At 47.3% G+C, this 11,792-nt stretch overlaps 1 protein-coding gene across 5 annotated transcripts; it reads left to right on the top strand.

The window, feature by feature from the left end:
• The first annotated feature begins 3,111 nt into the window (after positions 1-3,111).
• Positions 3,112-11,406, top strand: prpf4bb (pre-mRNA processing factor 4Bb). 5 transcript variants are annotated; one of them, XM_040166772.2, is made up of 16 exons: positions 3,112-3,353; positions 4,605-4,689; positions 5,164-6,308; positions 6,477-6,653; positions 6,879-7,037; positions 7,122-7,203; positions 7,343-7,544; positions 8,401-8,474; positions 8,651-8,741; positions 8,849-8,996; positions 9,142-9,279; positions 9,365-9,518; positions 9,608-9,722; positions 9,806-9,957; positions 10,057-10,143; positions 10,296-11,406. In XM_040166772.2, the coding sequence occupies exons 1-16, from the start codon at positions 3,295-3,297 to the stop codon at positions 10,497-10,499; spliced, it is 3,072 nt and encodes a 1,023-aa protein (XP_040022706.1). In that variant the 5' UTR covers positions 3,112-3,294; the 3' UTR covers positions 10,500-11,406. The 5 variants fall into 5 exon arrangements, with proteins under 5 accessions (XP_040022706.1, XP_040022707.1, XP_077952215.1 ...); XM_040166773.2 differs by having other exon boundaries at positions 3,239-3,353; positions 5,167-6,308; XM_078096089.1 differs by having other exon boundaries at positions 3,250-3,353; positions 4,605-4,728.
• Positions 11,407-11,792: the final 386 nt, after the last annotated feature.

The following is an 11,792-nucleotide window of genomic DNA, read 5'->3' as shown; positions in this document are numbered from 1 at the left end:
CGTAAAGCGAGACTATTCAGAAAGGAAGAGAATAGGGAGCGACACATCAAGATGGGCACATCTGTCAGGGAACAAAGAACATCTGCGTTGATGGAAACAGGCGTTTCGTTCGTGCGTCGTGGCAGATCTTTGCTCGGAGGAAGTCTTTCTAACCCAGCGAGGAGTGCAGGAGCGCTTTTAACGGGCTGCATAATGGACTGTGTCGTCTTCGCCGAGCATCTGCTGGGCCGAGTGTTTTATGGCCTCGTCCTTATTGTGCAACCAGCGAAGCTTGGAGAGCAGAGGCCCTAAAAAGTCGAGGCGGATAGAATGTCTGCCTGCTTTATTTCCCCAAGTTTCAGCATCAAACCTTCGTGCGCGACGATGCTGCTGCTGCTTAGTGTAAATGAATCGTGCTGTTACGTCACGTGAATAATATATTGTACGTTCTCTAAATACCAGTTTCCAGGAAACATGGATCTTTATTCTAATGTTTGACCACACACACCGAGTTTGTAAGGAGTTTCCAGGTGACAGTAATTCCGACTTGTTTAGGAAGTTCATATCTTTCCGAAGCAGAACAAACGGAAGCCCCCCCAAAAACACTGAAAACAGTCCAATAACGGGGCGCCTGCACTGGGGAGGCGCAGGAACGCAGCGAGCACCGGGGTCGAGCAAAGACGACCTGGCAGCGGACCACAGGGGGCAGAAACCAGGTGCACTAATGGCCAAATAAGAGGCAGGTGAGTAATTGAGGGACAATCAGTGAGGCGAGAAACACACACAGGGAAACTAATAACTGAAGAAAACTAAACCTCTGGATGACTGATAACAGAAACCAAGAGAGATTAACTAATAAAGCATCAGATATTATAATGCTCCGCGCCTCACACCCCTGTGAACAGGCGTGCACCAGGTTCTGTTGTTTTATAGTAGAAGGAAAAAGTACATGTTGCACAAACTAAAGTGCCAAAGTTAGTTCTTAACTGATCATGCATCAAAATAAATCATAAAGTGAGTGACGCACAGTCCGACAGCGTCCCCAGCAGCGCACACTATTGACTATGGATCCACGATTTACTGGCCCTACTGGGACAGAAGTCACTAATGGAATATCTAATGTGTCCATGAGGCACACTTTAATCGGCGGTGAGACCTCCAGCTTGCACAATATAAATCTGAGGCACTGCAGCGAACCACGCTTTGAGTCACCGCCTCCCGGCTCAAGATAAGACCGGTTGATTTTCACACAAATGGCTTAACGATGGTAAACATAATCAAAGTAAAGCATGTGACATTTGTGGAACGGCCTACTCAAAGTACGTTCATTAAAACGTGCAGGACTACCATCTGCAAGGATGTCAGCATCGATGCTAGCTTTCCACTGCGAATAAACAACCGCACTACGAGGCACTATTTACTGCCTCGTATAACACCGTCAGGTGAGGGTAATGAATGCTGCTGCATGCAACCTCGGATGATTCCACCGAGCTGTGTTAGAGGCAACTGGCCACTTCTTAAATACAAACTTGGGGCCACGTGGAAAAGGCACAACCCCCCCCCCAATGATGCACAGAGGGCCCTTAAAAACCACACGATCCAATAATTGATTTCCAGCATCCTGTGGCTCCAGAAAACTAAGTGAGCTCACGGAATCGCCCAAAGGCTGCAGCCGAGGAATCGGGGGCAATACAGTTCAGTATTTAACGCTGTGACAGTATGCATGGGTGCAGATAAACAGATCGTTGTATCGTTGTAAAGGTTATGTGTACTTTCAGATTGATTCGGTTCAAAGTTCCATACAAGGAAACGTGTGACTGCATTTTCTCCAGTGCAACATGTCCAACGTGGATCGTTTTGGAAAAAAACATATAAGAGGCTAAAACATTGGAATCAATAGGACAACTTTCTGTTTATAACAAACAGATGACAAAATAGAATGTTTTCTCAGAAAATATGTATTCATACAATACACATTTACATCCCTTATTTTAGCTGACGCCAGTCCTGAAGCCAATGTTATTAGATTCAAAGATTCCAGATTCCAGATTCAAAGATTTTGTCATTTACACATCGTTTACACCCTGTGTATTGAAATTCTTGTGCTTGCCTTTCCGAAAAGCCGACCAATTTTAAAATTAAAATAAGAATAAGAATACAATATTTACATAATTATACATGAAATAAAAAATAAAAATGAGGTGAGGATAAGGCAGAAATGAGGTGACGAGGAATGGTGCAAAACTGAGCAGGTTGTAAAAGAAAAAACTTAAATTAAATGAAATGTGTGCAATATAAATTAACAGTACAGTAACAGTAAGTTAATCCTAACAAGCTAAAGTGCAGACCAGTTGTGGATTAGGTTATAGAGTCCTCTCAGCTGTTGATGGCTCATGGCAGTGGGGAATAAAGAGTTTTTCAGTCTGGTGGTCCTGCATTTGGCACTTCTGTACCTCCGGCCTGAGGGTAGAAGCGTGAACAGTCCATGTTGGGGGCGGGTGGGGTCTTTGAGAACGGAGGCAGCTCTCCTGTGAACCCTGCGGTGGTAGATGCTCTGCAGAGAGGGCAGTGGGGTCTTGGTGATCTTTTCCGCTGTCCTCACCTCTCTCTGCGGGCGTTTGCGGTCCACGGTGGATGTGCTGCCGTACCACACGGTGATGCAGCTGGTCAATATGCTCTCCACGATGCAGCTGTAGAAGTTGCTGAGGATCTTAGGAGACATCCCAAACTTCCTCAGCCTCCTCAGGAAGTACAGCCGCTGTTGAGCCTTCTTGACCAGCTGCGTTGTGTTGAGTGTCCAGGTGAGGTCCTCGCTGAAGTGGACCCCGAGGTATTTTAAGCTGCTCACCCTCTTAACTTCAAGCTCCTGGATGAAAAGTGGTTGATGAGGTCTCCTCTCCTCCTTAATACAGGGCTTCTGGTTGGGGAACTTCCTGACCTGTATGGTGGGCACAATGTTGTCTACACAAGTGTAGATGTACCCGGTCACATACTCTGCGTAGTCCTGTACGTTAACAGAAGAGTCCTCCCTTGTGGCTGCAGCTGCATTAGTTAATTTACTCGATCATTGTACTTTTTAGTTACTTTCCATCGTGGTATTACCACTGAATACTTCTTCCACGTCATCGCAGTAGTAACCCTGAAAACTTTGAGCTACACAAGCTCTCCCCCTGGTGGACGCGAATAAGAACTCGGTGCAGGAGTCCAGCGTGCAGTTCGCCACCAGAACAGCAGAGGGCGCGTTTGTATTTTCAGGTCCTTTGCAAATTTGCGTTCAGAATATTTGAAGAAGAAAAGGCCCCTCGGCTGAGGAAAATGGCCGACGTTGAGATGGACATCGCGTCCACAAGAATGAATAATGGCAACGAACACGTGTAAGTCATTTAATTTAAAATAAGAAGCCCGTGGTGATTTAAGTGCGACGGCATTCCCCGTCCGAAAGCAACGGGGAGCTATTCTGTTGGTTACCGCTGATAAATAACGGTAGCATCTTCACGTTGTTGCCGGGGCTAACGTTAGCTAAATCACTTAGCAACCGCTGGCTAACGTTCTTAGCCAACTAGCTAATGCTCAATTAGCTCAGGTAGCATCAAGTTCCGTTCAACGAATAGCACGAAACATTACACATCATCGCACGCATACTATAATACCGTAAATAGCGTTGAGTTATCCTATCACATAGTCAAACACTCTTATTTAGTCGCACGCACCGATGCTTTAAAGTCAGTTAGCATAGCTACAAGCTAACGTTACCCGAGGATGAAGCTCGCTAGCTCCAAGTTTGCTAAGAGTGGTTAGCTTGTTCAAGCTAATGGAGGAAAAGCATTTAGGCGGTCGTGATCAGAGGAAAAGCGAACACGTCAAGTTTGCATGGTACAAAATAAGTGTTGTTGCCACACTTATAGGTAGCCACAGCTCACTACAAGTTGGGGTCATTTATTCTTGTTTTAACTCATTATATATAAAAGCTCAGTTTAGCAGATTACGTAACGTTAACTATGTTGTGCCGAATGTCAACCGGCCCGGTATCTTGTGCCGCTAGTGATCAAGAAACTGCTTTTGAACGATCCTTGTAACTTTGTTAAGTGTTGAAACGACAGTAATACAGTACATTTATTTCACAACATTTTTGTAAAGTGTGTGCCAATTAATGCTGAAAGAAGATAGCTGTTGTCGGCAATATAAAACCACATTTTATTTGAATTTGTTCCAAGTCTCCTTTTTACAGAGTATTGTAGTGACCATGGTAGATTTTGCCGCAGTCCAAAAATGTATGATTTGTTTGACATCCAAAGTGATGATCACCGTGGTTGCCAATGGTTACATGTGTTGGAGGCACAACAGAAGAGCGCTTGTAAATAGGAGCTACGAGTCATGGGCCGAGGATTATTGTCATCACTTAAAGCACAGATCCCTTTTTCTTCTTTTTTTTATTAAGCGAACACCATTATTGTGGAGCGATCGTGTCGTGGCTGTAATCTGATCAACTTCATAAGATCCTGATTTGAATTGGGCTAACCACGGTTTCCTGCTGCATTGTTGTCAATTACTCATATGGATCCTCAAATCCTCACAGCATGTCCTGTGTAATATTGTGCGCCCAATGTTTTTATCTCTCTAAACAGGAAGCAGGATCTGGAGATCCAAGAAAGAAGTGGAAATGAGGACAGCGGAGATATGTCTGAGGAAGAGGGGGAAGAAGAGGAAGAGGTAGGGATGGACAACAGCAAGACCTAAATATCATCAGTGGTATGATGCCATGATTCTGATATAACCATTCCTACCTGTAACTTAGTTGTAATTAACTTAGTTTATATAATGGGAAAAGTAGAAAATTGTTTTAGCTGTCAGATAATTCTCTTGGTTTATTTTTCACATGGCGTTGTCAACAGCTTGACAACACATGTCATTTCATATGTAGGTCATGTCTGCCTTGTATTTATTTTTTCCCTGAATTAAGTATAATTTCTATTAACTATGGACATAGATTTTTGAATCCGTCAACCTTTTTTTTTTAAATGTATTTCTAACTGCCGAAAAACAGCATCTCAAACACGTGCTTTTATGGTCACATGTTTCATCTTATCTGATACAATATACCATATAAAGAGAAAATACATCTATACTTTGTAATAATCTTTACACCTTCATGAGTTGTCGAGCTGAAATGTTGTTCTCTCCCAGCAGGCAGAGACTAATGGTGAGAAGACAGAAGATGGGCCCAAACATCACAGCAGCAGCGGTAAACACAAGAGGAAAAAACACAAGCATCGTAGTAAGCACAAAAAACACAAACATGCCTCTGATGAAGACAAGGACCGCAAACGCAAGCATCGTCACAAACACAGGAAACACAAACGCAAAGAGGCGCCCTCTCCCTCCGCTGCCGCTGCCCTCTTTGCCTCCTCCGCCCACAAGAAGGTTGAATCCTCTCCCTCCTCTGGGAATCCAAGCCTGGACGACCGGGCCCTGCTGGAGGATTTGGAGAAACGGAGGGCCATGATCAAAGCTGAGCTGGACAGCCAGTTGATGGAGGGCAAGGTCCAGTCGGGAATGGGCCTCATCCTTCAGGGTTATAACTCCGGATCCGAAGAGGACGGAGATGGTAGGATCAGAAACGGAGAACCGCGTCAAAGGGTCAGTTCAGGTAAACCCATTTCTCCCAGAGGGGGAAAAGGGGGCAAATCGAGACGCGAATCAACAGAGGCCAGTAAGTCCAGCTCCAAGCGCCGCAGTCGCAGCAAGTCAGCGGAGAGGCCGGGACAGGCCAAGGAGTCTAAGCAGGACAAGGTGAACAAAACCACCAAGGACACAGCTGTCAAAGACAGAGGCCGCGGCAGAAGCCGCTCGAAAGACCGAAAGCATTCTGACAGCACTGATCTGTCCAAGGAGAGAGCCCGGAAGTCCAACTCCCCCACCACCTGGAGAGGAGAGCAGAAAGGCAGCCGCGCAGATAAACGTTCCTCCCCGCAGCGCGACGACAGACCAAACCAGGAGAGAGCGGGGCGAAGGTCCAGATCGCCAGCGCGAGAGCGACCGAGTCGCTCGGACGCCGACCGGGACAAGCGCCCCGCCAAGTCCCCGTCCAAGGATGCGTCTTCAGGGAAGGAGAACCGCTCCCCTCACAGACGAGGGCTTCACAGCCCCATGAGGAAACGCAGCGCTTCCCCTCGCCACCGAGACGCCCACCACCCGCCGGCAGGTGCCTCAGACAGGACAGCGAAACCGAGCTACTCTCCGTCCAAAATCAGGTCTCCCCCCAGGAGAGCCCGCAGCCGCTCGCCGGACGCCAGGAGGAGGGATGCCGACAGGCAGGACTCGCCAATGAGGTCAGGGCTCAGAGCTGTTTAGACATTAAAAACTTCTCATAGTGACACGAGTTAGAGGGATGGTAGCCTGTTTCTAACTGATGCTGCAGGGATCAAATGTTCGGGAGTTGATGTATGAATGGTTTGGGTGGTCAGAGCGTCCACTTTTAACTCCTGGTGTGTCTACAGGAAGCGCCTGCGGCCAGACGCGGGGCCGGGCAGAGATCGCTCACGTGACAACAGTCCCAGAGCAGCAGCTCGCCGCAGGATGAGCCGCTCGCCTTTTAGACGGAGGTCACCACCATCACCACGACGACGCTCCCGGTCTTCCCCCCGCAGACGGAGCAGATCTCCATTGGGACACAGGTGAGGAAGTCTAGTCTCTGCTCGCAGTAGAGGATGTCTCCCTCAGTTGTATCAGGCAGCCCTGTTTTTTTGTAGTTTTTATACATTTGTCTTGACTTAAGTCCCATGTTAGCGTTTTCCCTTCGTACAGTGAACCTGAGTTTGTCAGCGTATACTCTGTATGGTTTTAAGACGCTCTCGTGTTGAATGATTAACCGTGCCTCCTCGACGTGGCATGCCTGGTAGGTCTGGGGAGAGAGACCGGTACGGAAGGCTCCGACAGTACCGCCGCTCAATGTCCCGCGACCGGGGACGGCGAAGGAGACGCAGCCGAGATGAGGACAAGTTCAAGGGCAGCCTCTCAGAGGGCATGAAAGTCGACAAGGAATCCTCAGAGGAAGAACCGTGAGTAGAAGATATCTATAAGAGGTTAATAAAAGACTTTGCTACACGCGCCTTTTTTATTTTAAACCTTGTTTGTGTTTGCAGGTTAGAGGACTTTGACGGAGAGGAGGTAGACGAAGAAGCTTTGATCGAACAGCGCCGGCAGCAGCGTTTGGCCATAGTCCAGGTCTGTTTGCATCCCAACGTCACTTTCGGTCTTCTGTCGGTGAAGAAGCGCTTAAGTCTTTATGGTGGAACAAATGTCTCAGGCGATGTCTGCGACTTTTATCGCACGGTTTCTCACGGCCTCCCGTTTCCTGCCACAGAAATACAAGGTGGGGACTGACGACAGCAACGCAATGTCGGAGCCCAGCAGCCCCCAGAGCAGCACGCGCAGCCGCTCCCCCTCACCCGACGACATCCTAGAGCGAGTCGCCGCCGACGTCAAGGAGTACGAGCGCGAGAACCTCAACACCTTCGAGGCCAGCATCAAAGCCAAGCACAACCTCATCGCCCAGGAGAAAGACGGTAATGTCCTGGTCCGAACCATCCAAACCGGTTGGCATGCAAGGCCAACTGAATGAACAGCACGGTCGATTCCTGCCTCCAACAATGTGTGTGGAATATCGCCGAAGTACAGTTCATATTTATGTGCATGTGGGCACACACACGGGTCCGTCATTGGCCGTACACTCTTCACTGGTGGGATATCGTCCACCTCACCGTGACCACAGCTTAGTTGGAGTGCAATGGGTGTGTAGGTGGTGTGTAGCGCGTCCCGTGTGACGCCAGCTTCGCCCACCACTTGAACCTTTGAACAGTCGCTGTAGAGAAGTGGGTCAGAACATCGGCTCCCCTCCACACTGAAAACCACAATCTTATGTGGAGAGATCACAGCAGCCGACACCTGTGTTCTCTTTAGCTTTCTTTCATTTTTATAGGAAGCAAAATGGCTTCTTTTTTTTTCTTTTCAATGCAGTTCCCACAGTACAGTCGTGTCTCAGTTAACAGCCGATATGATGGAAGTCCAAATTACAAAAGGCAAAGCCCTCCCTTTTGCATTCTTGGAACTCTAACAGTGCATTTATCTTTGTCCTTACCAGCAGTTTTCAGGGCTGATTTCACATTCATGGCGCATACTGACCAAACAGTACTAAACGGAAATGGCTTTTAGTGGCTTGATTCGTGTGTGTTGCGGGGGTTTTAATGTTGTTTCTTTCTGTCATGTGTTCATTCAGTTGCTGGCTTGTAATCCAAAGCCTGAGTCTCTCTGCCACCTGCAGCAGAGTATGTGAATCAAACACCTTCCAGTTATTCGGTTTCCCGACCCGGTGGATGATTAGACACTAAAACTGCCTTGTTGTTTTGTTTTTATTTGTTTCAGGAGCCAACCCGAAGAAGCCTTCAGCGCCCGACATGTTTACAGAGTCAGATGACATGTTTGCTGCTGACTTTGATGTGAGTATTTCTTTTTTTTCTTTTTTTTCCCGGGATTTACGCAAATCCACATTTTAGTGGCTCTCATTTTCCCTTCATCTCACGTTTCAAGTGCGACTGAGAGATGAGAGAAAACACTTAAAGCGTCCCAGCAGCTGTTATGAGCCACTGACCTCATGTTGGTGTCGTTTCTGCAGAATGCCAGGATGAGAGCAGCAGGTGTGGGGAAGGACTTCAAGGAGAACCCCAACCTCAGGGACAACTGGACAGATGCTGAGGGTTACTACCGTAAGCGTCTTGCCTTATCCGTTATGTGGATCTGTGCGGAGGGGGCGGTGCCACGGCGACACGCGGCAACGTTAAGTGGAGTAACGGCCTTGTCTTCTGTTGTTTAGGGGTGAACATCGGGGAGACGCTAGACAAGCGCTATGACGTTTATGGCTACACCGGCCAGGGGGTGTTCAGCAACGTGATCCGAGCGAGGGACACTGCCAGGGCCGGCCAGGAGGTGGCAGTCAAGATCATCCGCAACAACGAGCTCATGTGAGTCATTCCTCCTTTAAAAAAAACAAATATATATATATACTTGACTTTTAAAGCAAGTATAGACACTTGGAAAGCCAGTGTTTCTGTGAATGTGGGCTTGAGGTTTTATATCGATGGACAACGTGGTTCTTGTGGTTAACAGGCAGAAGACCGGTTTGAAAGAGTTAGAATTCCTCAAGAAGCTGAATGACGCTGATCCTGATGACAAGTTCCACTGCCTTCGCCTCTTCAGGCACTTCTACCACAAGCAGCATCTCTGTCTGGTGTTTGAGCCTCTCAGGTACTGGAAGAGGAAAAGGTCCTCCTGTCTTGTCATTCCACCGCTGTTGGCAGCATTCATGTAATTGCCGGTTGCTTTCTCGTAGCATGAATTTGCGGGAGGTCTTGAAGAAATACGGTAAAGACGTCGGGCTCCACATCAAGGCTGTGCGTTCCTACAGTCAGCAGCTCTTCTTGGCCCTCAAGCTGCTGAAACGATGCAACATACTCCACGCCGACATCAAGCCGGACAACATCCTGGTACGCCGTGAATACCCGATTCCACAAAATCCACTCACACCGTAGAATGACATATGTCATGACCTTGTGCGTCTGTGTCCTTTTTAAAGGTGAACGAGTCAAAGACTATTTTGAAGCTTTGTGACTTTGGTTCTGCGTCCCACGTCGCTGACAACGACATCACCCCGTACCTGGTCAGCAGGTTCTACAGAGCTCCAGAGATCAGTGAGTTGCTTTGTTTGTATCAATCTCCAATTAACCGGTGGCGATTGAAAGCGGACCGCGCTCACGTTTTGTCTCTTCCTCAGTCATAGGGAAGCCGTACGACTATGGGATTGACATGTGGTCGGTCGGCGTCACCTTATACGAGCTTTACACTGGAAAAATCCTCTTCCCCGGATCCTCTAACAATCACATGATCAAACTCGCTATGGACCTCAAGGGGAAGATGCCCAACAAGGTAAAATTGCATCATGTCACTGCAGTTCCTGCGGATGTTGTTTCCCTCTCCTGGTGAGTTGTTTATGGCTGATGCAATGTTGTGGATCTCTTTCCTCAGATGATCCGTAAAGGCCTCTTCAAAGACCAGCACTTTGATTCCAATTTGAACTTCCTGTACATTGAAGTAGACAAAGTGACAGAGAGGGTAAGGCGTTCCCACTTTCCCAAATGACTTTAAATAAATGTGAAATGTACTTAAGTGGCTGTTTGGGTGTTACGATGAGTATTTGATGCACATTAAAAAGGTTCCCGTCATTTTTCATTCAACTTCACTTCTTGCTTCTCTGCCCCCGACAGGAGAAGGTGACCGTGATGAGCACCATCAACCCCACCAAAGACCTGCTGGTGGACATGATAGGAGGCCAGCGGCTGCCCGAGGACCAGAGGAAGAAAGTGATGCTGCTGAAGGACATGCTGGACGGCACCCTGATGCTGGACCCGGCCAAGCGCATCACCATCAACCAGGCCCTGCAGCACGCCTTCATCCAGGAGAAGATCTGAGACCCCAAACGCACCCGCAGAGCAGACAAAGAACCGACCACTAAACCAGCTCTGACCGGAACGCACTCTGCAGAGAAGCAGCCCGCCCACAGACGGGAGTTTTGTTTTCTTCCTCATTTTTATTTTGTTTATGAATTCACGATTGCGTTTTATTGTAAATAGAGCATTGAAATGGTAGCCCTCCTTTAAGACATTGATTTTCCCCTCACACCCGACGATGCAGTTATGGACACTTCTTTTTCCCTCCCTTTTTTTAATTAAACTGCGATTGGCGTGAAAGATGTTTAAAAGAATATAATTCCTGTAAATACTGTTTGTCAATCACATTAACAATTTCAAGCAGCAGACGGTTGAGTCTTGTCGTAATTTCAGACTAAAATACAGGTTGTTTTTTTTGTTTTTTTTAAACCACAATTGTCATTGTGGGGCGATGCATGCTTTTGAATGTGCACCCTTTGTGCTCTAGATTTCTGTGGTGCAGAACTGTGTAAATGCTCTGTCCATCAGCCCCCCCCCCTCTAACCAAGTCTTCAGGCTTTGAAGTCTGAATTGAAGGAATAAATGTACTCCTTGAACCATATTTTCCTTTTTCAAAGCAGGAAATCATTGTTTTCTGTTGCTGGACATGTCCATGTTTTTTTTTTTCTACACCCCCCCCTCCCCTCCCCCATCCAGCACTCTGGCTCGGTCCTGGCTCTCAAGGCTCTCACATTCAAGTGCCTCCTGTATGAGCCTAGTGCGCCACAACACCCGACAATGTGGGCCTATTGAAGCCACACCTGTAACTCTCCTCTCCCGATGTTGTATATAGTCCATAGTTACTGTTCTTTCATGTGTGATTAATTTTTTTTTCTCCCATTAAGTGGTAAAAGGAATTTGTGATTTCAATAAAGAATAGTTGTGGAAACACTGCTGGAAGAGAACCTTCAGTAAGAACACTTTTTAGTAATAAAATATTTCCTATTATATACACGAACCCCCCCCCCTTTCTTCATTTAACCCCCAACACGTTGGCATGCTGAATTACATAATGTCCTGAACATCCTGTTCCTCAGTAACTCGTTCCTCGTGAAATTAGGTGTTTTTATGGGAACTTCTACTCCGCTAAGTGCATTTTGAAGATGGCAGAAGAGCGAGAGGAGACCTTGCTGCTGCCTCGCGGCATTGGAAGCGGGAAAACGGTCCATCTTGTAAGCGGTTCGGTGTAATTTCTCTAATGCTCCATCTGCGCGGTGGAAAGTCTTAACGGTGTCAAATGATCCCACTTGTGTTGAGCTGCTAAAAAGCATAATG

Source organism: Gasterosteus aculeatus, chromosome 21 (genome assembly GCF_964276395.1).
Source record: "Gasterosteus aculeatus chromosome 21, fGasAcu3.hap1.1, whole genome shotgun sequence".
Lineage (NCBI taxonomy): Eukaryota > Metazoa > Chordata > Actinopteri > Perciformes > Gasterosteidae > Gasterosteus > Gasterosteus aculeatus.
Note: the sequence above shows the minus strand (reverse complement) of the source record. Positions and strands in the feature narration are given on the sequence as shown.

Excerpts from the sequence above, each read along its gene's own strand:
- prpf4bb (XM_040166772.2), top strand. The coding sequence starts at position 3,295 with ATGGCCGACGTTGAGATGGACATCGCGTCCACAAGAATGAATAATGGC. Across the intron at positions 7,204-7,342 it reads AGCGTTTGGCCATAGTCCAG|AAATACAAGGTGGGGACTGA; the intron begins GTCTGTTTGCAT and ends TTCCTGCCACAG. Across the intron at positions 8,475-8,650 it reads TGTTTGCTGCTGACTTTGAT|AATGCCAGGATGAGAGCAGC; the intron begins GTGAGTATTTCT and ends TCGTTTCTGCAG.